The 27762-nt window shown below is 45.2% G+C and overlaps 1 protein-coding gene across 3 annotated transcripts in view; it reads right to left on the bottom strand.

The window, feature by feature from the left end:
- The window catches only part of TTC39C (tetratricopeptide repeat domain 39C), a 104725-nt gene that overhangs the window by 9133 nt on the left and 67830 nt on the right, over window positions 1–27762 (bottom strand). Inside the window, exons 11-14 of one of the 3 annotated variants that reach the window (XM_085875869.1) lie at window positions 23094–23191; window positions 15211–15315; window positions 10588–10626; window positions 9769–9808 (exon numbers count right to left, since the gene is read on the bottom strand). In XM_085875869.1, coding sequence (XP_085731995.1) covers window positions 9769–9808; window positions 10588–10626; window positions 15211–15315; window positions 23094–23191 — 282 coding nt within the window. The other 2 variants (XM_085875879.1, XM_085875858.1) reach the window with 2 other exon arrangements.

The raw sequence follows: 27762 nt of genomic DNA on the forward strand, positions 1-27762 counted from the left end.
TTCCTCTGAGGCGTTGTCAACTAGGCCCGATCGACTGGGCCACACGACGAGGCCTGGGCCGAGCCGCGGTCACACCAGCTGCCGTGTGGACGGGACGTCGAGGAGCGCCCAGCGAGTCGCCACGAAGGTGGCAGGTAACCAGCCCGGCCTCTCAGAGCTCTTGCGGTCTCCACAGCCCCGTGGATATTAAAGGCCCACAAGTCCCAGTTCTTGCCCTTTCCTTTCCTGGGGTTTTTCTTTGTATGAATGTCGTGGCGCCATGTCCTTAAGTAGAATTGTGATAAGTGTACATAATAAATAGAACGGTTGTAGCTCTTTCTCTTGCTCGTGTCCTGTCCCTTACCCCCATTGCATTAATTGCTTTGATTACATACATACCTGATTGCATACATTACTGCATGACTGCATCAGTGTGACCACTCCTTGGCTTTTTTCACAAGATCTTGGCTATTCGTTGTTCACTTTGGCGTCTTGGTTTTCTTGAGATTTTCTTGGCGTATAGGTTTTCTATCATCATCGCTTTTCCGAAACCTTGTGAATTCTTGGCTTTTTTTCATTGGCTCACCTTGGCATTTATGAAAATGAGGAGTGGTCACACTGGACTGCATATGTGTCGTGTGTGTAATAAATGTCCTTGTGTGAATGCTCACCTGATCGTTGCGTCCTCTTCCCTAAATTGAACTGCCATAATTGAGTTCGGAATATAGTTCGTTCTTAATAACCGATAAAACAATCGGATCCGGCGGGGCTGGCGATATACACCGCTCGGCAAATCACAAACGGAGCGAGCTGCTTAGCGGCTCGTTTCCAAGCAGGTTCCATCGAGGTGTAAATCCCCGGCATTTCTGTCTGCGCGTATAATTAGGTAAATCGACAATTCGGCGATCGGACCCTGTCGCGCGCGGACAGAATAGCTGGCTGATTTTCAGTGTGATTAAAAACACACCCGTGGCTGGATTTCGGCGTTGTTCCGAAAGCTGCGACTAGGTTTGCCCATTCGGTGGGTGAGAGTGGCCGCCGTTGGCTAGAAGCGGTCGCCCGTACGCCGAGCGGATGGGAAACCACAACACTGGTGTCAGCGAGCGGGATACAAACTCTTCCGTCTCCAAACTCAATTAACGGGAATCGGACCAAGGGTGTGTAGAGCGACCCTCCATTCCCCCAAATGGCGAGCGTATAAATTATTCCGATACGCAAGATGGCAGTTGAAGGCGAGCGGGAGCAGGGGGTATTAGATATAGATTTAGAAATAGTAGAATCTATGGCTCAGGACGAAAACCCCGTGCAGGAAATTCCTATGCAGGTTGAACACCCCCTACAAATAAATGTAGAGTCCGAAATGGGCGCAGTGGCGGAGGCCGCGGTGTATGACACCCCCCCTCCCCCCCCCCGTCGAAGCCGCGACCAATCGAGGCGATTCGGCTTCGTCAGGGTTGGCTGAATTCAGCCGAGTGGGGGAAATGTTAATGCAGATTATGCAAGCAATGAGTGAGGACATGCAACAAATGGGAAACAACATGGATAAAAATATGCAAACAATGCGGGGTGAGATGCAGCGCGTGGGGCGAGGCCTGCAGGCGGGCATAAAAGGGCGATTGCGTGCGACGAAACTGACAACGGAGCACAAAATGGCGGCGCCACGTGTTGGAGCGAACAAGCTGGGAGTGCAACGGCTGTGCGGCCCGCGATGGAAACGAGGGAGGTCATGACGAGAGACGCCGACACAATAATTCGGGAGACGTATTGGACGAGACTCGTAACGGCAGAGAGAGAGTGACGGTGGCAGAGAGGGAAAAATTAAATGGGGTTACTGAGACGTGTAAGGGACACGTGGAGACGAGAAAGATAATAAAGGAGGTAGAGGTGACACAAAGGGAGACGCAGGAATTAAAATAAATAACAGAGACACGGGAGATAGAGGGTGAATTAAAAGAAACTGAAGACGAACACATACACATGGAGGTAGTGGAGGACAATGAGGGAGAGCTTGGGGAATGTCCCGTGACCCGGTCCAAGCAGCAGGATAGCCTTCTTCAGGAACGAGGGGAGGGAATATTCCCCATTGAAGCGGATCACGACCAGGTGGGTCCGGTCGTGCCGAGCGAGTTAGGAGGGGCGAGTGCTGTAGACGGGTACACGCGAAGCTTGGGGGGTATGGAGGCCCCGGGACCCCTTGTGGTTGAGCAAATTCCCAGCGTGGTTTCGAAATGGGTGTTTACGAGTGTGGCGAAATGTGTGCTGAAACGTGCGCATAGCGTGGGTGGAAGGCGTTGTGTGAAAGAAACCGCGTGTGTGGAAGAAACAGTGTGCGAGTGAAATGGCGTGTGTGAGTGAAAAGGTGTGTGTAAGGGAAACACCGAGTGTGGAGGGAACAGCGTGTGTGAGGGAAACAGCGTGTGTGATTTCGAAATGTATGAGTGAAATGGCATGTATGAGTGAAATGGGATGCGTGAGTGAAACCGTATGTGTGAGAGCACTGTATGCAAGGGAGATGACGGTCGGCATGCGGGAACACGCAACCACATGTCCGAGTGTCATGGCGAGGTGTGTGAGCGTCATGGCACGCGGGAGTGCTTGTGTTGAATGGCGACAAGGACGGCACCAGACGAAGGACAAAGGCCGAGTCGCGGCCGTAGCTGTTTTTGTGACCGTGCTGGGTTTGCACAGCAGCTCGCGCGGGGTCCGTGCTGTACTACGAACGAGGCCGCCGCGTGCGCGCCTGCGCGAGTGAAATCCGGTTCGGAAATGCACGCAATGGATGTTAGCCGATCCCGCGGACGGACAGAAGCTCGGCTGGATAAATGAATTTGGAACGGATGGGTTCTCCACGCGAGCGTGTTTGTAAAACTCCGACGAGCAGAGCACATGTGCTCACGTGGGGAACCCCTCAAAACGCGAGGCTTGCTTGGGATGCGCAGGGTGACATCGTGGCTGCATGGTTGGAATCCGGCAGGAGGGGAATCCCTGCCGGATGTTGCCGTCCGAGAAGGGACGAGGTGCGCGAAACGCGAGCAGCTGCCATGACGTCACACAAAAAGAGCGCTGGTTGCGAGTTGCCGCGCTGGTGCACAGGGAAAAAAAAAAGCAAGCCCCCCCCCCCGTTTCGAGTAGACACGATTCCCAGGCAAGGGGTGGAGGATCCCCTTGCTTGGGCACAGGAAGATAACTAGTTAGGGGGAAGGGTTAGTTTAGTTAGACCGGCTTCATGGGGCAGGGACAAGTCCTCATGGGGCCCGTGGAATGGATTAGTTCGAGGGATTGCAGTTTAGATTTAGGATGGGACATGGGAAATGATATTTGGAAGATAAGGACAGACTTTGAGTGTGTAGAGGGGACGTAGCTTAGCTACATAGAGTTAAAAGGATGTGCTGTAGTACAAGGGATGACTAGGGAGCACGAGGTAGTTATGGGATTTAGATAGAGGAATGGCAGTGTTCAGCGATGAGAGGTGAGAAATGGATTGAAACATGATGAGTGAGTGAGGGCCAGCGGGCCTGAGTGCATGGTGCGAATGTGGTATGCATGGTGCGATGAGTGATTGGGGGGAGGAGTGATTCCCACCCAAGGGACCCCGGGGTCAGTGTAATGTGAGTTATTGGTTTAGTCAAATTGACACAATGGAGGTCGTTTTGCTGTTGATGGGAACGTAGGCTCGAAACCCGTTTGGAGGGGTGCAGGAGCCCTGTTGACGGGCTGGTAGTGTGGCTGTGAATGGTAACGCATCGCTTAGTGGGTACCCCGGGCACCGGGCTAGTCGGCCATGGTAGGCCAAGGGTCCAAGAGGGGCCGGGATAGTGTAATGGGCATGGGTGGGCCCGCATGATGCGGGGCCCGTGGCGCCAATAGCCACGTGGGCAGTGTCGTGGGCACGGGCACCCGGGGAAGGGGCCCGTGGCGCCAGCCTGCCACGTGAGCAGGGAGAGCACTCCCCAGGTTTTAGGGAGCTGGTAGGCTCAGAGACGCAGGGCCCGGGGGTGCCATCGTTGGAGAATCGGCAGAGGGTAGTTCCTGCCAAGGGAGCCGCGTGTCCCAGCCACGAGACCTTGCAAGGGCACGAGACGAAAATTGGAGGGCATGGCCCAAAATTTGAAAGGACACCAACACAGGTGACGGGAATCTTGGTTGGTAGAACCAATAGTTTAAGCGACAGGCGCTTTTGGAAAGCCCCGGGGTAGTTAAGAAGTAATAAATATTAGGGTAGATTGGAAAGTGTACCCCTCTGCACCATCCATCCCTTCGCTCTCGTTGTGGGCCGCTGGACCCACTTTGCGTTTGATCGCTGAGATCTGAGGAGGCCATTCTGAGGCTTCATGGGGCCTCGACACAGGACACTAGCTCTCCCTTATTCCCCTCCAGGAAGGGAACATAGGGGTTGGTAGTAGGCTCGGAGACATGGTAGGCTAGCCGGAGAGAGACAATAAAGGGGGTTAGGGAGACGAGTTATAGAAGAAAAAAAAATAGTAAATAAAATTAAGATGGGGCTAAATTTTTTTGCAAATTAAGGGAGTGGGTATGGACAGAGACTGGCAAAGGCGATAGGTTGGGAGGGAGACAGTAGGGTAGGTCCGAGCCCGCCTTCAGACGGCCAACACCACCGCACACTCCCTCCATGAACCTCATTGAACGAGACCAGAGGCCGGCCAGCTTCACCTGCCGGCATGTGTTTTGCTACAGCGGCCTGTGCCGGCCTTGCTTTGCCATGCCTTGTCTGCCTGCCTCTGCCTTGACCCCATGCCTGCTCGCCCTTGCGTTTGCATTTTCTCCATTCCATCCATCAGCGCCAGGATCATCGCGCGAGCTGCAGGGACTGCCCTGTAGGCAGCCGCACCACGGGACTGCATTGAGCAGCCCGTGCTCCATTCATTTTCTTGTGTTGTTTGAGTCAGTGCCCATCCAGTGTTCTGCAGGGACTGCCCTGCAGGCAGCCACACACGGGGACTGCATTGGTGCAGCCCTTGCACCGCTTTGTGTTCACTGCGCTCATTTCAAGGGGGAGGCCTAAGACTGCATTGGGCAGCCAGCCACATTCCCTGGACAAAACCTGCATTTGTTTCATGAGCCAGAGACTACATTTGGGCAGCCTGGCTCCCTGCTTCAAAAATGGCCTGTGGGATGGCGCATAGCCGCCGGGTTGGGGTGAGTTGCCTTCAGCAGCTGAAGACATGAAAAGGTTTTGTGACAGACAACGGGGCCTTTTGAACAGGCCCTGAAGACATCCGACCTTCAGCTGCGGGGGTGCTCACCCTCAAAATACTGACATTGCTACGTGCCTTTTTCCCACAGAGTCCATCAGTCCTGTGCCATGGTTAGTGTAAATTTATAAGTTAAGGTTAAGGTAAATTGAAAATGAGTTGCTCCCCCTGCATGTTTGTCGTAGCACCGGCGATATAGTTAAGTCGTCTGCATGAGTGAGTTTGTTTAGTTAGTTACTCAGCCCGTAGGTTATTTACTTTTGGGACACGAATACACCAAATGTCGCACTCAGGGATCCGAAGGTAAATCATACTAGGGGAGAACTTACACATGAAAGCACCCGAAAATTTGACGACTCGGGTCAAAGTCCGTAAAAACGGGAGGGGGTAGTGTTACAGTTGTGGAAATTCACAGAACACCATTCAGGTATCATAGAGATCAGTTATGTCGATAAGTGTGTGTTCAGATTACATTTCCCCACTGATGTTTAAAGGGATATATTCGTGTAACCGGGCTGTGATCTTTGAGTCAGCCGTTATTCTTTTGCTGTCGTTATTTTGGAAAAACCACATCTCCACAATGCCAACCACGACATCTCCTCGCCATCTCCTCAACAGCATCTCATCAAACCTCTCCACAACGAAAACATCGCTCTCATCAACCATCTCCACAACAACAACCACGACATCTCCTCACCACCTACGCCACAACAAACATCGCCTCACCTTCATCTTCATGAACGCCGCCATCTTGTTACCAACAACATCTCTGCCACCGTACGCGGGGACTCCCTAGTTTGGGCGAGGGCCGATGATCTCTGCAACGTCCGCGGGAGCTGATGATTCCGAGCACGTCCGCTCTCTCCGAGCTTCACGTCGAAATCGGATCAAAAGGGGCGGAGCCAGCGAGAGGTGAAAGATCAGACCTCACTCACGGACCCCATACAAAGGCACGCTGAATGCCAAGCAAGCAGTCTGTCGGGGTTCGGAGTCTGTCAGGGAGCTGCAGAGAGTGGAAGCCTGGAGCTTGGAGCCGGGGTTTGAGTCCAGTGGAGGGCAGTCGGGGGAGCCTGGAGCGCAGCCTGCCGTGCTGTGCCGAACTGTGGGTCGCTGGAGCGCAGCCGGAGAGGAGTCGCCAACCAGCGGCAAACAGTCCAAGGTGATCGGGCCCCGGGACAATCCGAACGACGCTGAGGAACGGGCGGGCTCTTAAGAGAGCATCAACTCTGAAAGAGCAAAGGCCTGTTCCTTCCTCTGAGGCGTTGTCGACTAGGCCCGATCGACCAGGCCGCACGATGAGGCCTGGGCCGAGCCGCGGTCACGCCAGCTACCGTGTGGACGGGACGTCGAGGAGCGCCCAGCGAGTCGCCACGAAGGTGGCAGGTAACCAGCCCGGCCTCTCGGAGCTCTTGCGGTCTCCACAGCTCCGTGGATATTAAACGCCCACGAGGCCCAGTTCTTGCCATTTCCTTTCCTGGGGTTTTTCTTTGTATGAATGTCATGGTGCCATGTCCTTAAGTAGAATTGTCATAAGTGTACATAATAAATAGAACGGTTGTAGTTCTTTCTCTTGCTCGTGTCCTGTCCCTTACCCCCATTGCATTAATTGCTTTGATTACATACGTACCTGATTGCATACATGACTGCATGACTGCATATGTGTCGTGTGTGTAATAAATGTCCTTGTGTGAATGCTCACCTGCTTGTTGCGTCCTCTTCCCTAAATTGAACTGCCATAATCGAGTTCAGAATATAGTTCATTCTTAATAACCGATAAAAGAATCGGATCCGGCGGGGCTTGGCGATATGCACTGCTCGGCAAATCGCAAACGGAGCGAGCTGCTTCGCGGCTCGTTTCCAAGCAGGTCCCGTCGAGGTGTAAATCCCCGGCATTTCTGTCTGCGCGCATAATTAGGTAAATCGACAATTCGGCGATTGGACCCTGTCGCGTGTAGACAGAATAGCTGGCTGATTTTCGGTGTGACACACGCGTGGCTGGATTTCGGCGTTGTTCCGAAAGCTGGGACTAGGTTTGCCCGTTCAGTGGGCGAGAGCGGCCGCCATTGGCTAGAAGCGGTCGCCCGTACACCGAGCAGGTGGGAAACCACAAGAATACATTCCACATGAGTAATCGCAACAATGGTGAAAAATTTGTCTCGATCCGACAAGCGATTATGGAGAAAAACACGAAAGTTCTGTGCGGACAGACAAACAAACAGAACCAAATGCAAATGCAAATGGACCCAAAACGGACCCTCTCCTCTGATGAGGGTAAAAAATGTAGCACCTGTTAGTGTGTAAGGATATGGTATTGAAAGAAGTCCCCCCCGCCCCCACTTTTAAAGCATTCAGTTGAGAATCCTCCCTGATGTTTAAAATCTCACCATGCAATGAGAGTTGAAATATTGTGACAATGTTGTAGGATCTGTAGCGATAAACAAACATGCTCGAAACCGAGCATGTTTTAAGTGCCAAGACTTTTGGTATACAAATCAGTCCAATAAATACTCAGGATAAGTCTTCTCCAGCGAACCCAAATTGGTTCCAGAGTGCCATCTTTAGGTAGACTGGTGCTTTGATGAAAGCACGAGTGAAGTGAGGAGGGATACGTGGGAAATTAGTCTTGGACTTGTGAATATTTTCCAGGATGGTAAGCCCAGGCAGTGGGGCATTTCCCTCCAACAAAGGTTCTAAATTACTAATTAGCTGGGGTGACTCACAAGCATCAATATTGCCAATTAGCTGAAGTGGCCTACCAGCACAATGAAGAGTTTAAGACTTAAGGTACCGAGAGTTCATGAACACCTTACCCCACGCAGTCTTGGGGGGGGGGGGGAGGGGACATGGGAAGCACCAAATTTGATTGAGCGAGATGACATAAAATGGCATAATATTTTCTCCAAGTCCTGCTACAATGGATTTTTGGAAATGCCAATAACGTGATTTGTGGCCTAGTGTTCAAGTATTGTATACAATTCAATTTAAACGAACTACGTTGTCGATGGCACACCATCGCATTTTCCCACACGCACTGCTTTGTCCCATTAACGCTAGGTGAAATTTTATCTTGCGAAATGGATTGACTGTTCTTTTCTATTTGATGCGCTTTATGACCAGACTTACTATGTTTACTAAATCAGAAGTCATTGCAAGCATGTCAACATTTCACGAAACATTAATTTAACACTGTCCAGCAATATAGAACTGTGCATCAATTTAATCATAGGAATGAACTGTGTATAATATTAATTATAATTATTCATAATCATTTAGATAAATACAGTAAAACTTGTGACTGTTTGTCACTCATGGGGGCCACATAAGTAAGTTCTTTATAAAAGAATTTACCATGTACAATGGTAAATACACTTTGAAAAAAAGCTATAAGACAATTTTTTTGTTGTTTAATCGACCCCCATGACCCCAACCCCTCTTGCCCGGCCCCTAGGGGTCATATCAAAAATCCGACAGTGTTGTGCACTTCCCCATACATATATCTACTATGTCCCAAAGTTTCAAGTTCCTATTTCAAATGGTGTAGGAGGAGTTACAGGGTAAGACAGACGGACGGACGGACGGACGGTGGAGACAATCACAATGTCACTAAAAGTAGTAAGTTTCCTGTTTGGAAAGATTTTCAATTCTGTATGACTGCCAGACAGGCAGACAGAGAAGAAACATAATCTCATGACTCTGTGCAGTGCAATCGGGATGAAATTCCTTATAATTTGCCAAATTCAGAGCTAGAGTACTGTTGAACTACAGGTTCGTTTTCCGATTTGTGTTCAAAATATAACATTGAATTGAAATTTAAGTTCTTCGATCATAAAATGACGTTTTTAAACACAAAGTGAACCAATTGCTTTAATCCCGCTTTTCGCTTCGCATGCGTGAGGTAACGAGCACAAACCAATTTGGCTGATTTTGCCCAACTCGAAATTCCCACTTCCCGAAGGGAGCGAGGAGAGGGCAGATGGCAGTGGGTTGATCTTATTATTATTATTATTATTATTATTATTATTATTATTATTATTATTATTATTTAGCAGCTACAATTATTCCCACATTCTTGTAGGGTTGGCCATGAGAAGCTTGGCCCAAATTTTTCACAAAGCAGTTGGCCAGGCCTCACATTCGACTAAGTTTAGAGCAGGAATTTGGAATTAAGGGTGCCGGTGATAGCTCGCCTACTCTTTGCGAAGGACATCGTGGTATCTTTAACATCCACCAACTTATGCCAGTTTAATGTCCATCCAAGGGATTGCACACACATTGATCAATCACCCTGCCTATGAAACAACGGGATGACAGTTTATATTTGGGTCGACATTCAAACCCAGGTTGGACAGCTTCGGGGCGAGTGTGCATACAAATGTGGTTCTGCGTTGAATAAAGGTCACAATTGGGCCAAAAGGGTGTCGAGGCAATATCGCATGTCACATTTGAAGCCGTGGCTGGGAGAAATGACATGTGAGGCCCCAAGATATAAGTTATAAACAAAATATTATGGCTAGAAAAATTGGACAGACAATGGGATACATCATTCATGAAAAAAAGACTCATTTGAGTTCCTTACCTAGAGACCAAGCAAGTTGATATGGCTCAGATCCCTTAATCTGTGGGGAACACAATCAGCATAGAATGCCTCAAGGACATCAGGGGTGTGTTCCATTACCATTCGGCTTGTAGAGCGCTCACCAGGTGGCGTAAGCACTCATGCAAGGACTCCATTGAAACGGTTGCTAAGGAATGGTTGGCTTGGCAAGCGATAGCAAGCTCCTTGGTAATGGAAAACACCCCTGGTTTGCTACAAATTTCTTTCAGTAGCAACTGTTTAAAAAGGTAATTATACGTTGAAAAGAATCAACAGAATAGTTTGTGGTTATAATAATTTTTACTTCCAGTAGGTAATGCGGCCCACGAAATGCTACGCTGAGCTGTTTATACACCTTAACACGGAGTTCATTCAAGGCAGAAATCTTCTTTGGAGAGGGAGGCAGGTTAAGTCATGCCAACTTCTGTCATGTGATCCTTAGAACCTCTGGTATGGCAAGTTTGGTTGAGATTGGATAAGTAACGACTGAATGCATCATGGTCAGACAGACACCAAATTGCATATTTTCATTTGATGCTCGCTCAACACCATTGCCCCGTCTCTTACCACTCCTTCACACCTGCCGGGAAGTGTTAATGGCATGATATTGTGAGCACTGTTCCAAACTAGCAAATAAGTTTCCATTGATCTATATATATTCCCAGTTGCAAACATTTGTGGCCAAGAGGTTAAGGATATTGGTCACATCTTCCATTATTGGTACAGTTCCGAGTTTATTAAAGGTTAAGAAGAAATATATCACAACCTTGCAATTAAGGCTCTCATTAAAAGAATGTTCACCTTGGCTTGCAGTAACAAAGTCTTTCCCTGGCCAACGGTCTGCAAATAAGAAAAAATAAATGCAGTTACTGCAAATGGATTATGGATAACAGCATATACATCTATAGTCTATACTAATAAATGTTAGTGTGTGTCAGTGCGTCTCCTCCATAACTCCAAGGAAGTGCAAGAGTGAAAATTTGGTGTTTGGGTAAATTAAAACACCCCTTTTTGAAGATAATTAACGGCCTTATTTAATTGTATCCTTTATCAGATGCTTCCTCAGCCACCTCGCTCTTTGTGGTCTTAAGGCGTATCTTAAGTAACTTCTCTGTGGTCTGAAGCTGCCATGGTTTTTGGCCTGCTCAACCATGCTCGACTTGGAACAGGCCGCAACGATTTATTCGCAATAAAGTTGTTGTTTTCACTTTCCAAACTCATTTTATCGAATGTTTGTTCATCACAGCTACAAATCACTGGGTAAATTGCAGTGCTTATAAATTCCCAGAGACACCAGCATTTGTGGCGTTATTTCATTTTTGCACATGCCATAACCTCGAGAATCTCTTAAACTAAGCAGAATTACAAATTTTAACCTCCAGAATTGAACTTACAAGCAGTTCCGACTCCTACAAAAAAGTGTTCATTTGTCCAATTCGGACAAATTTGACATTTTGAGCGTCTCCGAAATCTGGGAGGTGTATGTTTATTATGACGGTTCGGTGAGTGCTAATCACTTTTCAAGCGAGCCAGCCGTTTCTTATCAACCTTTTCGTTGGAGTGCTTAAACCACTTAATGAGCACTCTACAGTGTTTGCACTGACACTGAATACTAAGTTACTTCTGTTGAAGAAAAAATACATTTCTGACCTACCTGACATTTTTGTCAAGGTTAAATGTTGTTTTTTTGACATTTTATTCAAAGAAGACTTTTGTTGCACAAACTATTTGGTCAAAGTTGAATCTGTTTATGCACACCTGTGCTCGGCACAGCTCGGCATTATCAGGATGATGTGGCTCAGGTTAGCATCACGTCTTCCTATAACAAATAAGCGGGCTAATTGGATTGCAAAAATCATACTCCTCTCCTGACTCTCTTCACAACAATTAAAGCAACATGGATAAGATGCTGTATTTCAAATGACAAGGTGTGGCTACAGGAGGATTTACAATCTGTTACATTAATGACGCACGAACCATCCTTATGGACAGAATAATTCCCCGAGAGTAAAACCAGCAATTTTTTTGTAGACAAAGTCAAGGCTTGTGGATGAGCGAGAACACAGAATGGATCAGGACATAACATAACAAAAGGAATAGTAGGAGAAGGGGGAAATGCCAACATCAGGGCAGGGGTAGAAAATAGATGGAGATGGACAAACAAGGGATGCAGGTAACCATGATGGGTAGGGGAGAATGCAAGGGGTGGACAAGGTGGATACAGAAGCAAAGGTTTGGCAGGGGTGGGAGGTGGTTTAACGGGTCAAGAAAAGATCAAGGTTTTGGATGGGGGATGATTTCAGATAGTGATGAAAAGCTCTTTTGAAGATTTAGAGGAAAGAAAGAAATCGAAGAGAATGTAGAAGTTGGTTCCACAGGCAGGAAAAAAGAAGAGAAACAAGAGAGTGGAGGTGAGCAGTGATCCTGGATTTAGGTGCCAGACCAGAAAGGAGGTGTGAGAAGACAGAGACCACCAACCTGTTTGCAATGCCAAAGGGATGGGCCCTTAGATTCAGCTTCATTGTGGGAGATTCCAGCAATGTTTAAGACCTTGGTTTCCACAACATCAAGCTGAGCAAGGTGTGAGGCAGGGGTGCCAGCCCAGAGGGGACAGCAGTACTCCACAAAGCTGCAGATAAAAGCCTTGTAGGTGGATAGGAGCTCAGGTGTGCCAAGGAAGGGCTTTGCATGACTGCGAATGCCCAGTTGATGTTTGTTTGGCTTTGGAGGCCAACTTTGAAAAGTGGCTTGCCCAAGAAAGATTGTGGCTGAGAGTAAGACCCAAGAGTATGAGTGTCTAGATGGGATGTAAAGTAGATGGGAGGGTTTGCAGTACGGTCCTTTTGGAGAAAAAGTGAGAGTGTGTGGGATTTCTCAGGGTTAATAGATATATTCCAAGTGTTTGACCAGTTTGTGATTTTGTTCAAGTCAGGGAAGGGAAGAGGCTGCTACCTGTCTGTCAGAAGGATGAGAGATGTCACAGCAGAGGGTGGTCATCAGCGAAGTGATAAAGGGGATTTTCCAGAGTCGGTGAGATCACTGATGAAAATTAGGAATGGGATGGACCTAGAACACAGCCTTTGGGCACTCCAGTCTTGACAGGGAGAGGAGAAGAAATGGTTCCGTTGAGAGCTACGTGTTTGCTACGAGAGTGGAGGACGTCAGTACTCCAAGAGGGGAGTTGGCCTTGGATTCCATAGGTAGACAGTGTGGAGATTAAAACGGGATGCGAGACAATCGAAAGCTGAAGATATGTCCAGAGAGACGGCCTTGATCTCATGTCTGATATTGAGAGCCTCCATCCATTATTGGTTGAGTAGAAGCAACATGTCCAAGGTGGAGTGACCCGGTCTGAATCCAAATTGATGATCTGAGATGAGGCTGTTGGAGAAGAGGAGTGATTTTATGTCAACTGCAATGATGGATTCCATGACCTTGCTGATTGGAAGTAAGCTAATTGGTCTGTTGTTCAGAGGATCAGTTTTTACACCTTTTTTATGTAGTGCCATGATGTTACCTGATTTCCAAGCAGATGGAAGATAACTTGGTGCAAATGACAGGGTGAAAATGGCAGAGAGGGAATGTGCAAGAGCAGTAAAGCAGAATTTTAGGACATGTGAGCTGATGCCATCTAGTCCATTAGCAGAGTCAGAGTTGAGGGTTGAAAGAACCTTCTCTACCTTCTCAGGTGCAAAAAACATAGTCCTGGAGCAGTTGGATATGACTGGGAAAGATGGGGACACAGAGATGGGTTAGGGGACAAAATTTTGAAGTAAACACAGAATTGAGGCAATCAGCCTTCTCATGAGCGGAGTCAGCTGTGGTGCCATTTGAAGTGAGGGAAAGGATGGAAGGGGAGCATGCATCAGAGACAGACTTAACAAAACACCACCAGGTTTTAGAGGAGGGAGACAAGTTTGAAAGTTCATTCTTGAGGTTGAAAGTTCATTTTCTGGCTCTTCTGAAAGTAGATACACACTTATTGCAGACTTTGTGGAATGATCTGAGGTTGCTTTCAGTTGGATTTGCCTTCCAGGAAGAGAATGCAAGTTATTTTAAGGCAACTACCTCACCACATGATCCACAGTACCAAGGGTGGGAGGATGAGTAAGATAACTGAAGACAAGATGGGATGAATCTGTGCATAAGAGAGAGCAGGTTTCTGTGGAAGAATTTCCAAGCTGATTCAAGATCAGGGATGGTAGATATCGGAGACGAGTCCTGGAGTGTGATGGCTGCTTACAGTCCCTGCCAGTTTGCCTGAGTGAACTGCCAGATTCACCGGCATTGAGGCAGCTCTCTGAAAATAGCCAGAGAAATGATGTCTTTCACAAGCATATGATCAGATAAACCAAATTGGAGCAGAGGAAAAGCAGGAGACATTTGCCATTGGGAGAAATCCGGGTTGGAAAGTTCACAGATCGAGTCAATCTCATGGAGTCAGAGAATTTCTTTGCTGCATGCCATGGCTGGTAATAGAAGTACCAATTCCCAGCCAAATTACATGGTGACGACTTAAATTGCCACATATGAGGAAAAGAAACTTGTCAAAATAAAGTTACCAAAAAGACACTTACCAAATGAAAGCACAATGTATGCTTGAAAGTGCTGAATTGTGTTGGTTTTCCCATCAGAATATATGTCAAAGTTCAGCGCTCAGGCAGTTGCAGTAAATAATTTGTTTGCACATGTAAATCGGATGCTGACTTGCAAGATGGCCTGGAGCAGGATCAATGTATTTATTTTAAAGAAGATATAAGACAGAGAGTTGGGTGCCTGATCATAAATGAGCAAAGTCATGTATGACAAATAGTCGCGTTGCAATGACATGATGGATCTACGTCAAGACTTGTGTGTTCCACGTGACGTGTGCGTCATTTGTCATGGTACTCGCTCAGCTTGCTGAAAGTGTCCATATTTCATCTTGTACATCAATTTTATCAGGAATTGCAAGATTTTATTGTGATGTGGAACGTTGTCATATGAAAATATTTTGCAAGGCAAATTTGGGGCAACCCCGCAAGCGAAGTATAAGCTCAATGGCAAGATGCATGAGCTCTCTCATTTTAGCATGATAGGTTAGAGGCTTCCTTTATCACGGGCTTCTCAAACCCCTTTTTTAACCATAAAGCCATTTATGCATTTGATATTTTGTTTTTATCAATTTATTTCATCCATTTACCAAGCCAAACTCAATGCTTTATTCCAGTTAATCTATTTGTTTTCTAATTTGGGGCTTTCATTAGTAAGATTTGTAACTTTGTCTTCACTATTCTGAAGATAACTGAAATGACGTGTCCACGGTGTGCATTTTAAAATTAACTGTACAATTAACTGTGATTTTAAACTTAAACACGAATCCTTATACACATGGGTACATTGAAAGGGCTTACTTCCATCAACCTGCCAAATCTGAGGGCTCACCTCTGAGTGTTCGGAGAGCAGACATCCTAGCTCATAGCAGGCAAATGGCTGCACATATGTGTTATGCTGGTGGCTTGGATCATCAACCATTGCCTTCTGAAAGAGCTGTACAGATTTATGAGACACAGCAAACAATGTCAGGACTCACAGAAAAGATCATTTAAACAAAATATATATTCTGTGCAAAAGAATGAAAGACACCGAGCAGTTTTGCACAATCACTTCAAGAACTAGAGAGTTCAGAGAACATGTTACCTTGTGCAGTGTTCAAATATATACCGTATTTTCCGGTGTAAAAACCACGGCCGTGTATTAACTACACCCTTGTTTTTCACCCTCAAAATAAATGACGACATTGATCATTTTATTTTCTGATCTAGATATAAATACATTTGTGCATTAACTTTGTACGAAACAAAGTGATGGAGGTATCAACATGCTTACTCCCATGTCCGCTTAATTTAATCGAACAGTCTTATTCTCATTTTCAAGAAGTTGAAGAGAGAGGAGGATACCAAGTTTTTTTTTTTTTCTTTCTTATTTTTTATATTATAAAGAGGATTTTTATTTTTTTTTGTTCCTAGAAAAAGGAAGAAAAGGGATTCGTACTGGTATCATACAAATTTCTTGTGGATTTGTGGCCCTGAAAAGGGCCGTTTGGGTTTGACGAAGCTTTTCAGCTAAACTCGAGGAAATCCTCGTCGAAGACGGCACGTAACTCCTTGTCCGAATCAGGGTAGAGCAAGTCACCGTCGCTGTCACTTTCATTTGCAGCCTCCTCCTCCAAAACGATGTCATCCTTTGTGCCGTCCATGTTGTTGGAGGTGCAGCATTTCAGAAATGCTCGCTTGATGATGTCCAATGGTGTCTCCTCCCATGCCTTGATGATCCAGCCGCAGATCATCAGAAGGTTGACCTTTCTTATCCTCGCGATAAATGCCGGTAGTCTCCAAGTCAACATAATGCTTAGCCAACGTAGCTACGAGAGTAATGGTGAAAGTTCAACCAAGATGCATGTGGCCAATGCTCCTCGGAATCCGGGTCGAAAATCCTGGCGGGAAACACGTCACAAAATGTTGATTTTTCAACTGATGAAAATACCAAGTCCGGGAAATAAGAAAGTTCATCTGTGGTGAATCCACCGAGATGCAGTTATTGTTCCTCGAAACTTGGGTCGAATACAAAGAAAACTGCGAAATACAAAAGTTTGTCTGGTTGATGCGAGTAATCCGTGGAAAGCAAATGAGGAACGGCTGATAGAAACGAGGGAAAATGTAGATAACCATGAAGAATGAAGTGAACCAAAGGAAGCCAAAAGAACCGAGCAGCACTGGTACTTCTTAAAGCTTCACCGTTCCACATGGCTCCTCGCTCTCGTGTGATTTTTCTTCCTTTTAAATCCATTTCCTGCCCTCACACAGAAAAGTACTCGGGGTTGGTTGGTTATTCCTAGTTTGAAACGACGCCCTGCTATCCAGCATTTGCTAGCATAATGTCAGCCTGTGAGGAACAAGCTTGGTGGATTAATTCTGCCTGCATCGGATGTTCATGTAGAAAATGATGCGTGTAAAAAGATAGTCACCACTACAAGTCCCACATCTATCCACCCCTTCTGCTGCGCATGAACAATGACGCTGATTGGAATCTTGTCTATGGGCAGTGTCTTCCTCTTGAACACGACATACGAGGGAAGCTTGCCACGCAGGCTAATTTGAGGTGGTGCTCTATTATTGGACTTGAGCTATTGTGAATACTGTAATTCTTCTTTTGATGTGAGACCAGGTGTCGTTCTTCTTTTGTATCCAATGGCGTTTTCAGAGCCGTGAGGCTTTATGTTATATACGCCACACACCTGAACTCCGGGTGTCTCCGGATGTTTCCGAGCGTGACTTATTTAATTTCCGCACACAGTTAATGAAACGCTGTACAAACTCTTAACCTGAACCGATTTTCAAAATTTAAATGGTGGAATTGAGCTTAACAGCAGTTCTGACTGCTACGAAAGTGTTAATTTGGAATATAATTGAAATTTAGCATTGATCGTTTGAAGACAGATTTTTTTCTATACCCATGTATTAACTGCATCCCCAACTTTTACCTATTTTTGTCGATAAAAAAGTGCGGTTTATACACCGGAAAATACGGCACTTTAATTTTAATAAAATTACAAGCCGGGAGGCGACGATGGTTCGCGGGAATTATTGAGGAAGCCCTTCCGTAAAAACCTATCTCTTCCGTCAAAATTGACCAAATCAAATCGGATTTTTTTATATGTTGTACTTACGGACATTACGCACAACTTCTAGGAAATGAAATTGCGAGAAAAAAATCGAGAAAAAAAAATAACAAGCTCAAATGAGCTAAGATCCTCGTCCTCTTAATGATGACGTCATAAAAACGAATATGACGTCATTGTGATGTATCAGGTTTGCGATAAATTATCTGTGCTAATGCCCGGTTTGATTCCCGCAAACAAAATTCAAACAGCTTGCGTAGTTTCGGAGATAATGGTATATGCGATTTCCATTAGCGGCGATATTACGACGTCAACTTCTTTTCTAGGAAGAATTTCCAAAATCGGAGATGGTTACTACCTGCGTGTGGGCTTTCTGCATATACAGAGATGCCAACTTTTGGAAATCAGAATTAGGGAGGATTTGCAACCGACACCAAATAATGTGCGCGAAGCGCACATCTCGAGCGCGGAGCGCTCGACCCTTGCGGGAGGGTCCAGGGCCCGCCTTAGGGCCCTGGAAGCTCTGGGGTTCTAGACGCTCTCTAGTGCCCTCTGAGCCCTATTTTGGAGCATTTAACATGTTAAGAATTCCCACTTTTTGAACAAAAAAAGGGGAAAATTGTGCACTTTTTAATGTTACATGTATGTTAATATTAGTAAGTTAGGGGACAATCAAAGATTAACAAAAAGCACAAAAGAAGCAATATTTTTCTTACCTTACTGGCTGGTACTACTGCTGCTTGCTTTTTCCATGGCAGCTTTGCTGAGTGACAGCTGTGTGGCTCCTTTAGCCCTTCTGATTATGTCTTTGCTGTATTCTCTCTGGTAGCAAGGGGTGCTATGAGCTAGTTTTTCAATTAAGAGAGCTTCCAGGGTTTTGACACTCAAATTGGGACGAAATTCAGTATGATTCTTCCGTACAAGACTGAGTGCCCGCTCACATGATGCGTTCGAATGAGGAATGACCAAGATTCCCTTCATCACTTTGCTCAAATTAGGATACTTCTTGGCACCAGTGCAGGGATCTGTGAGCTGTGAAATCCGATGCCACTGCTCATCCACTCTCACTGTCTCAGTAGCAATTGTAGCTATGGAGGCGTCTGCCTGGCAGTGAGCGAATTCACTCTCAAGACTGTCTATGTCACTATCACCGCCACTGCACAGACCAGGGAATTTCTTGATGAAAAACTCCACACAGTCAAACCCCACTTCTTGGTGTAGCTTAACATCCAGCACCTGAGCATGCTTGGCTAATTCATCATCTAGCGGCCAGGTTTTGAAGATGTAATTGCAGGCTTTCACATAATATGAGCGAACTGCACTGAAGAAACCTTGGATGTCTGAGTCACTCAGAGTGAAGGTGGATTTCTTGAGACTCCTTTGTTCCCTTATATACAGTTTGGCATCGTTCCCAATCATGAGGTCCTCATCATTCTTCTGATGATTTCTGTCAGAGAAGGGTACATTTACCAGAGCAACCGATGACACCGATGGTTTCAAAAACCGTACGAAGATATCTTTCAGAAGACCATTCAATTCTCCGTGCAGGAGATGAATACAGGGTTCGTCTCTTTGGAGCAGAAGATTCCCCTTCTCAAAAAGCTTGTTAGCATATCAAAGGAAGAAACAATAGAGTTTTGTTTGTGGAGACAAGAACATCCTGTTGACACGTTTTTCTCTAGATTCCTGCACAGTGTTTGAGGAAGATGCGCTTTTAGTTGTAGAACTCGTAATACACTTAGCCGCAGGGCGATCACACTTGCGTTTACTGCCAGCAGAAGAGGTCAGACTCGTAGTACCAGATCCAATTTTACGTTTGAGGAGAGCTTGAGGTAGGTGCAGCCAAGGAAGAAGACCTCTGATTCGAAGGTTTTGCTGAGCTTCTATCAAGTGATTTGGCAAAAGCAGAACTTAACTTGGGTCCTTCTTTGCCTGTAGATGGGACTATCACAGTCTTTCTCGACTCTGAAGGGATCTGCTTTGTAGATGAACGTGATGAAGGGCCGGTGATGCTACCTGCTCTCAGCATTGGTTTTGGTGCTGTCCCTGCTGTCTTCTTCGCAGCAGATACTGCAGTGGTAGTGGTGAATGCTGCTCCACTAGTGCTTGATCCTGCAGTGCCAGTACTGGCAGTAGATACAGTGCCATCCTTCTTGCTCGTTGTTAGAGTCTTGGCTACAGTTGGTTGCATTTTTCTTCGTACTTCTTCTTTGAAGAAGAGGCGAAGTGGCTCCCACTGTTCAATCAGCCTGTCTAGGCACTGACCAAGGGACAGCCACCTTGTTGCGACATGCTTCAGAATCTTGTGTGTCGGGGCATCACAGAGTTCTTGCAGTGCTTTCACTCCTTTGACGCGTTTACTACTTTTGTCCAAGTAGTAGTAAATATCGATGAGAAAGTCATCTAATTCAATGGGTAAGGCCTGAGCCGCCTTCTTGTCCGTATTGTGCATCATATGGCAAGGGCATCCCATGATGTAGCACTGGATTTTGTTTGTGGATATAAGCAGCGACTCCTTTGTGCTTGCCCACCATGACAGAGGCATTATCAGCACAAAAGGAAACACAATTTCCCCACGGAATTTTCTTGTCACTGAACTCATGATCAAGCAGTTTGAAAATGTTTTCTCCAGTGGAATCTTGTTTGCACGCAGGCAAACTTAGCAAACCTTGCTTCACAATCCCAGCACTGTTGTCATAGTACGAAATCAGGACAGGATATAGCTGGACCTCACCACTGTCATTGCTACCGTCTGTAGCTAGGCTAAATGGAGCTAGTCTAGCAATATCGGCAATAGATGAAGCAGTAACATTTGACAACTCACCAATTATTGCTGAAGTTTTTGTTCTTGCACATCCATACTTTGAAGCAACTTTTGAATCTGGAAACATCTTTTGAAATAGAGGTCCAGCATGATCTGAGACTGATATGGGCAAGTTATGTTCCACAATAAATCCACTAAAGAGAAGTTCCGCTCGGGCAACATCCTCTTCCTCGCTTGTCCCTTGTTTGGTGAAATAATTCAGAAGTGTACCGGTACTCGTGCTCGAAGATCTCTCCTTTGCAATGTCTGTGTGCCGTTTGCTTCCAACGTGCTTCCGAATATCATCGCGACCTCCGTGCTCAACTGAAATATCAACGCTGCATACTGTACAATACGCATGATGAATTCCTCTTTCAGACTTTCGAATAAACGGGTATTGGAGACTGTATTCGGTCTTGTACTTCTGAGACCATTTCTTGGTCTTCGTAAGCTTCTTTTCTGCCATTTCGTAATCAACATCGAGGGCTTGAAGCATCGGTAACTTCGAAGTCGATGTTCCACAGCTGCAGCGCGACTCGTAGAACTCTAGCGGCTGTTAAACACCGCACGGTGGTCGCGACCGCTGGGCTGGTACGGGGCCCAGCTGCATGCAGTGAGCGTATCGCATGCATATACACTGTGCATACATACCGCATGCACTGTATTGCACACATACCGCATGCACTAAATCTCAGTGCATGATCGCATAAAGTTGAGATCCAGACCCAATGTTTCGCTGCTCCTCATTTGAATTTGCAATTTTTTACGTACAATTTGGTAGCAGCGAACGTTATGGAGTTACCACATGCTATACGTAGCAGACGATGCTTTTCATTCAATTCTCATACTAGTACATTCTGATTAGTGAACAGTGCAAAAATATCAAAATTTCGGGAGGATAAGGATAGTGATCGTAAGGGCGGGAGTTTGGGTGAATTTTCGGAAGCCTCCCGATGAAATCGGGAGGGTTGGCATCTGTGCATATACATGGCAAGTTTCACGAAGATCCGATGAAAACTCTGGGTTGTGAAACAAAAAATGTCAAAAAATAGGAATGACGTCGTAAAAATTGATAAGACGTCATAGTGATGCATCATATGTGCGGTAATTAATCTCTGCTAATGCTCTGTTCGATTCCCGCAAACAGAATTCAAAAAGCTTGCCTAGTTTCGGAGATATTTTTTAGGCGATTTCCATTAGCGGAGATACTTTGACGTTATAACTTTTTTTTTCTAGGAGGAATTTTCAAAATCGGAGATGGTTACTGTCTGCGCAGGGTATTGTTACATATATATGCCAAGTTTCAAGAAGTTTTGATGAAAACTGTAGGCTGTGAAACAAAAAAGTTCACAAGAAGAAGATGAAGAATAACAACGCGAGCAAGACTTAGAGATCCTCCACGAGGATCTAAAAATAAATAAAAAGTTCAAATGGGCGTGGCTCCGCCCACAAGGGGCGTGGGACGCCCGTCATACAAAAAGACACAACCCGACCATGATATCTAGCTTGTGTCCAAGTTTCATCAAGAACGCATCAAACGTCACGGAGCTATGCTCTAGAGAGAGTCACAAACAGACAGACAGACAGACAGACAGACACAACGAAAATAGTGGTCACTGTTGGTGCGTGGGAACCAATTATTTTAAAGATTGTTTAAAAGAAAAAAAGTCCAGAAGTTTAGCACAATTGAAGCAGTCTCATACATCACCCTTGTACACCACCCTATTTAACATGTCCAAGTACTGCAATACTGGGGGTTCTTGGAGATATGTAAAGGTGATTTGTATTCTCCAGTGTTCAAGTATATAATTCAAGTTAAACAAAGGTTTAAAAAGGTTTAAAGGTATATAAATAAATTGATTACAGGCTTTATTTCCATTTTACCCAGTGTCTATCTCTCTCATATCACCTTATCTAACACATTACATGAGCTCTTCATGCCTGTTTGTGTCCATTATAACGTCCTTAAAAACAGCAAGTTCCCTGTTTTGAATGAATTTTCAATTTTGTTTGACAGCCAGGCAAGCAGACCAAGTAAAAATATTATCTCACTCCTCTCTATGCATGTGCGATCGGGACAAATTCAGAGCCAAAATACGACGGCAAACTTGTCTTCCTATTCATGTTCCGATTTGTGTTCAAAATATAACATTCAATTTAAAAGTTGTTCCTCGATCATAAACTGATTGGACGGACATACGGACATGAACCAAATGCTGAATCCTACTGTTTCGCTTTGCATGCGTGGGGTAAAAATACAATCTGCAACGTCTCTGAGGGTGTTTTTTTTTTTTTTACTTCTCTCTGGAAGAGCAAGGTTAAATTGACAGTGGGGTTATGGGTCAACAATTGAGCACAGCCAGCAAGGCAATGAGAGAGAGAAAGAGAAAAAAAGAGAAAAAAAGAGAGAGAAAGAGAAAGAGAAAGAGAGAGAGAGAGAGAGAGAGAGAGAGAGAGAGAGAGAGAGAGAGAGAGAGAGAGATCAAATCAGTAAGAGAGGGTTGGGTTAGGAAGGATTAATGGGAGTAATAAAGATAATGGATCAGGATGGGGATGACTTGCCGAATTATTGGTAAAAGTAAATGGAAAGGTATGACAGAAAGACAGATGAGCAACTTAGAGGTTTCAGAATTATTGCAGATTTTCTTGAAAGCTTTAAAATCTCACGGTTAAAGCAAAGGTTCTAGTTGGAGATGTGCCTTCATCTGTAGCCCAAAGAGGTGTTAAGCTTGGAGATTTTTTTTTATCAAAAAGGAGAGTTGAAAAGCATTTAGTTCATGTCCTTAAGGGATCTCGAAATAGTATTGACATCAAAGGCACTGGTGCGAGTGTGTAATATCCCACCTGCAGAGCATCATCACGATGACCCAGCACTTTGTGAATGGCCCCAAGAAGCAGCCACTTGACACCTGTGACTGTGACTTCATTCACCATATGGCAGACTGTGGACAAACAACAACCCCTTACCTTACTTTGTTAATATTCTGCACAATATCATCATCTGAAGCACTTATAAGCAATATTTAAAGTAAAATAGTGATGACTAGCAAATACAACCTGTCATTTCGCTGACGGGGGGGGGGGGTAATGAAGGAGGCGGGTTGAGAGAGGAGGGAGGGAAGGGAGAGGGAGGGGAGAGAGGGGAGGCAGGAGGGATGGGAAGTGAGGAAGGAGGTGGAAAGAGCTATGCCTCACCAAACATTGCTATACTGTGGGAAGGAGAGGGTGTGTGTGAGAGAGAGAGAGAGAGAGAGAGAGAGAGAGAGAGAGAGAGAGAGAGAGAGAGAGAGAGAGAGAGAGAGAGAGAGAGAGAGAGAGAGAGAGAGAGAGAGAGAGATGAAAAAAAAGAAGAGAGAAAGGTGAGGGGTGAAGGTGGGGTTAGTACAGATAATATGTTATGATTAATGACCGCACACACACAAAAACAAACTCACGTCAGAACAGCTGTACACACAACGACACATCTGCAAAAACTTTGATGTCCCAGTTCCAAAAAATTTGTGGGAACATGAACCAAAAGTAATCACTGAAAACATGGAAGTACCTACCGTTCACGTACGACCTTATGATCCCATCAAGCGTGAACATCGGAAAAAAGCGTTGCGACCAGATATCATACTTGGGTACAAAAAAAATAGAGAAGAAGGCATTGCTTATTGAGGTGTTAACAGAAGTGATTTGGGACTAAACGATGCAGAAATCAAGAAAATGACCAAACACCAAGACCTCAAGAATGAAGTGAAAAGATCCTGGGAACTGAAGAATGCCAAGTTGTAACAGTGATAGCTGGACCTTCAGGAATGATGACAAAGAACCTCACAGAGATATTAAACATAGGGACAATACCCCTGAGTGCTCACTTGGTAGTGGCTGGATAAGATAATCAGACGACCACTGGTAGGCATGGATGACCCACAAAATATATAATGGAGGAGAAAGTAAATACCAATGGAATTTTTTTTTTAATGCCTTGAACAAACTTTGGTACATCACAGTGATTAAGGTTGTGGTTAAGTTTCATCAAAATTGTGTGTGTGGCTTCAGAAAAGAAAACAAATACATATTTTGGGGGGCAACCCCCCCCCACTAGAAAACCCCTTAGACCCCAACTTTTTTTTAATGTTGTGAACAAACTTTGGTACATTATGGGTGGTGAAGATGGTGGTCAAGTTTCATCGGAATTGTGTGTAGTTTCTGAGAAGAAAGCAAATACATATTTTTCTTAGGGAGGGGGGGGGCAGCCCCCCTTAAATCCCCTTGGAGCAGATTTTTATTATGTCCTGAACAAACTTTGGTACGTCATGGGTGATGAAGGTTGTGGTCAAATTTCATTGCAATCGTATGTGTAGTTTCTGAGACGAAGTTGCAAGTATTTGTGGACGGGTTTTTTGTTTAGAAAACACGTTAATACTGCAAACGGCTCAGAAATCAAGGTGTTATAAAATATATTTTGCTTTGAAACTCACAAAGAGAAACCATATAGCCTTTATAAAGCAAATCCGATAACCGAATGCTTTAGAAACAGGCGCGAGGACAAAGGAAAACCTGAAAGAACCTTCTTAAGATAGGGGATGAAACTTTGCCATCACGGTGCCCGTAACAGGCATGGCATGTCCACACATCCGCGGAGAGTCCTTACAGATCCAAATCTACCCGTATGTACCAGGTCTGTGTGTGCGCTGTATATGTACCTCTACCTTGTAGTTACTGTCGACTGTACATCCCGATCAGGACACGAACTGTACTGTACAGCTCGGTAAGTGGCTTAAGCACCCGAGCACTCTAACTGAATGCCTGGCTTGGCAAGCAATTACCAATTGCCATAGATACAACTATGCCCTCAGAAACACCCATGCAATGTCGGAATTGGACAAATCAACACTTTTTGGGGGAGTCGGAACTGCTGATACTTTAAAATCTAGATCTTACATCCAGGCCAAAAAACATGGTGGCCTCAGACCCCAGCAAGGTTACTCAGGAAATACCTTAAGACCCCAGACAGCGAGGTTGCCGAGGATTGTCTGATGAAGGATATAATTAAATAAGGGCATGAATTATCTTCAAAAGGGGTGTTTTAATTAACCCAAACACCCAATTTTCACTCTTGTATTTCCTTGGACTTTTCTTAGTATTCCTTCAAAGTTTCAGGCTGATAGGTTTTATAGTTATGGAGGAGACACGCACGCACGCACGCACGCACACACACACACACACACACACACACACACACACACACACACACACACACACACACACACACACACACACTTTTATTAGTATAATAATTTAAACTGTCATAGTGACTTCAGGCACAATTTGATCAGTCCACCTCACTTCAGGAACATTAATAACTGGCTCAATATCTCCAAGAAGGGCACTGTGATAGTTTTTTTTCTAGCCTTTGAGATGTATGATCTTGGATTGTACCATCTGCGGGGTAGGATCTTCAAACAATAAATAAACAAACAAACAAAACAAATTGCATATTAGGCTCTTCCGAGTAGTTGGTTGGTTACTGCTAGGTATACACAGCAGTATCTTTTAGATTATAGCACTCCGAAATTTACTTATTTACAAAAACATGCACTCTGATAATTTCCAATGCTCACTTCATATGAAGGTGTCATTGAAGCAAAACTACTTCATTAAATATCGTGTTGGGTTATGCATTATTAAAGTGCAGTTCTTATATGAAAATTGTAAGAAAGGAAAACAGATCGGGTTCTTTGGGAAAGATTCTTATGTACAGTATTCTAAATAAACAGAACTTCATCTTTCTTTCAGCTGGGTGTAATGTATAGCAGTTGGGGTTGCACTTTGCTCAGGAGTCAGCTGCATTGGTTTAGAATAGATGGACTGTTGTCATTAGGCCTCATAGTTGTATTTTAGCTCCAAGAAGTATTAACTCCAAGAACTCTCACTTTTAGCTCCAAGAAGTAGGTTGTGCAAGGTAGTAGCCACAATACAGAAACTGGTGCAGCTTGCAAGCTAAATCTGGTTGAGGATAGCCCTTAGACAAAAATGTCTGAGGAATGGAAAGAATCCTAACTCAAGCGAACTAACTTGACCCAGCAGTTTTACTTACCAGTCCTGCTAGGAAAGTACAATAGCAAGCCTTGCAGATTTATTGCATCATTGCAGTTGAATTCAGGTACACAAAGCCATTCACTGCAACCAAGATCATTTTGACTCGAGAGCCCTCTAGACTTTTTGCCTTGCTGCTGGATGTAGTTGTAGAGACGGGGGGGTGGGGGAGGGGGGTGAGGGTTGAGAGAATAATGTCATGTTTGTGGGGGTAGGTCAAATGACTAGCTGAGATGGGAATGCATAGCTTAGCATGGGCTGTGTGGCATGACTAGGAGCAACAATGACGTCACTTTAAGTCAGGGAACCTGGAGTGCGAAGGTGTGTTTTTGTTCCCCCCCAATACAGGGGGTGGGGTGTCATGATAATAATTAGCATAGGAATTATGGGGAAGTTCCCCTGTTCGTAACAACCCCTTGCAGCCATCCCTGTGTTTGGAAAATGAGGACGGGGCTTTTGCGGTGTTGTAGCAGGCCATGATGGAAATGAAGGCTGCAGTGAGCATAGGATATATCAAGAAAATTGGACCAGGGAAAGAATAAGGGAGCTTTGGTGCTGAGAGTGTCAGGCTGGGAGAACGACATTGGAGAATGTATGGCCCATGGAGATCACGGTGACAAACTAAAGAGAAGGTTCGAGAAGGTCACATGATCGGGGGTGATAAAAGAGGTGAGCCTGATCGCCCTTCTTTTTTCTCAGTCGCTTGCTTCCTCTCTCGGCTCTTCTCGATGCTCAATCTGGCATCATCGTCTCTCCTCACTGACTTCGCTTGACGCCTATCTCCTGGTCGTGCACCACACTTTAGCCTGTCCCCTTGTTCCATCGCCTCAAGTTTGCTATTTTGGTGTAGAAGGGGGATTAAGGTTGGACGCGGAGGGGTGCATCTGAGGAGATTTGGTCGGCGCCGAGCATTTCGTGTCAAGGGCTGATGGACATTTTCTTGCCTTCCGCTCGCCAGAGACCTTTGCTTGCTCATCAGATAGATAAGCCTGACCTCTGGGGGATTTTCTGGGTATCTTGTATCTACCCCTTTGTTTGTCGAGTGCGTCTGTGTGTGTGGGAGCGCTACATTTAGGCCTTTAAAAAAAATTGTTTCTTGGTGCCTTCTGTTTGATTTTGCTTGTTTCCTTTCCTTATACATAATTGTTGCATTTCCTGTATTATTGTACTTTTTTTTTTTGGTTCGGGTGATTAAACCCACAAAATACCCAGTCAAGTCTCCCGTTGCTTTGCATTTCCCACCAAGGACTCAAACGTATCAGTTCTAACCGTTTGGCCAGAGGTGCACGGTCAATTTTAACTGGCTTTACATGCGACAATAATATTGATTGTGAGAAAAATCTTCATTTTTCACATCAAGCAAAGTTATTCACAGATGCCATACTTCACTAAATTCCTCAGGTCCTGTGACAATGGGTAAGCATTGAAG

Source organism: Eptatretus burgeri, chromosome 1 (assembly GCF_056783735.1).
Source record: "Eptatretus burgeri isolate ZD-2024b chromosome 1, Ebu_testis_v1, whole genome shotgun sequence".
NCBI lineage: Eukaryota > Metazoa > Chordata > Myxini > Myxiniformes > Myxinidae > Eptatretus > Eptatretus burgeri.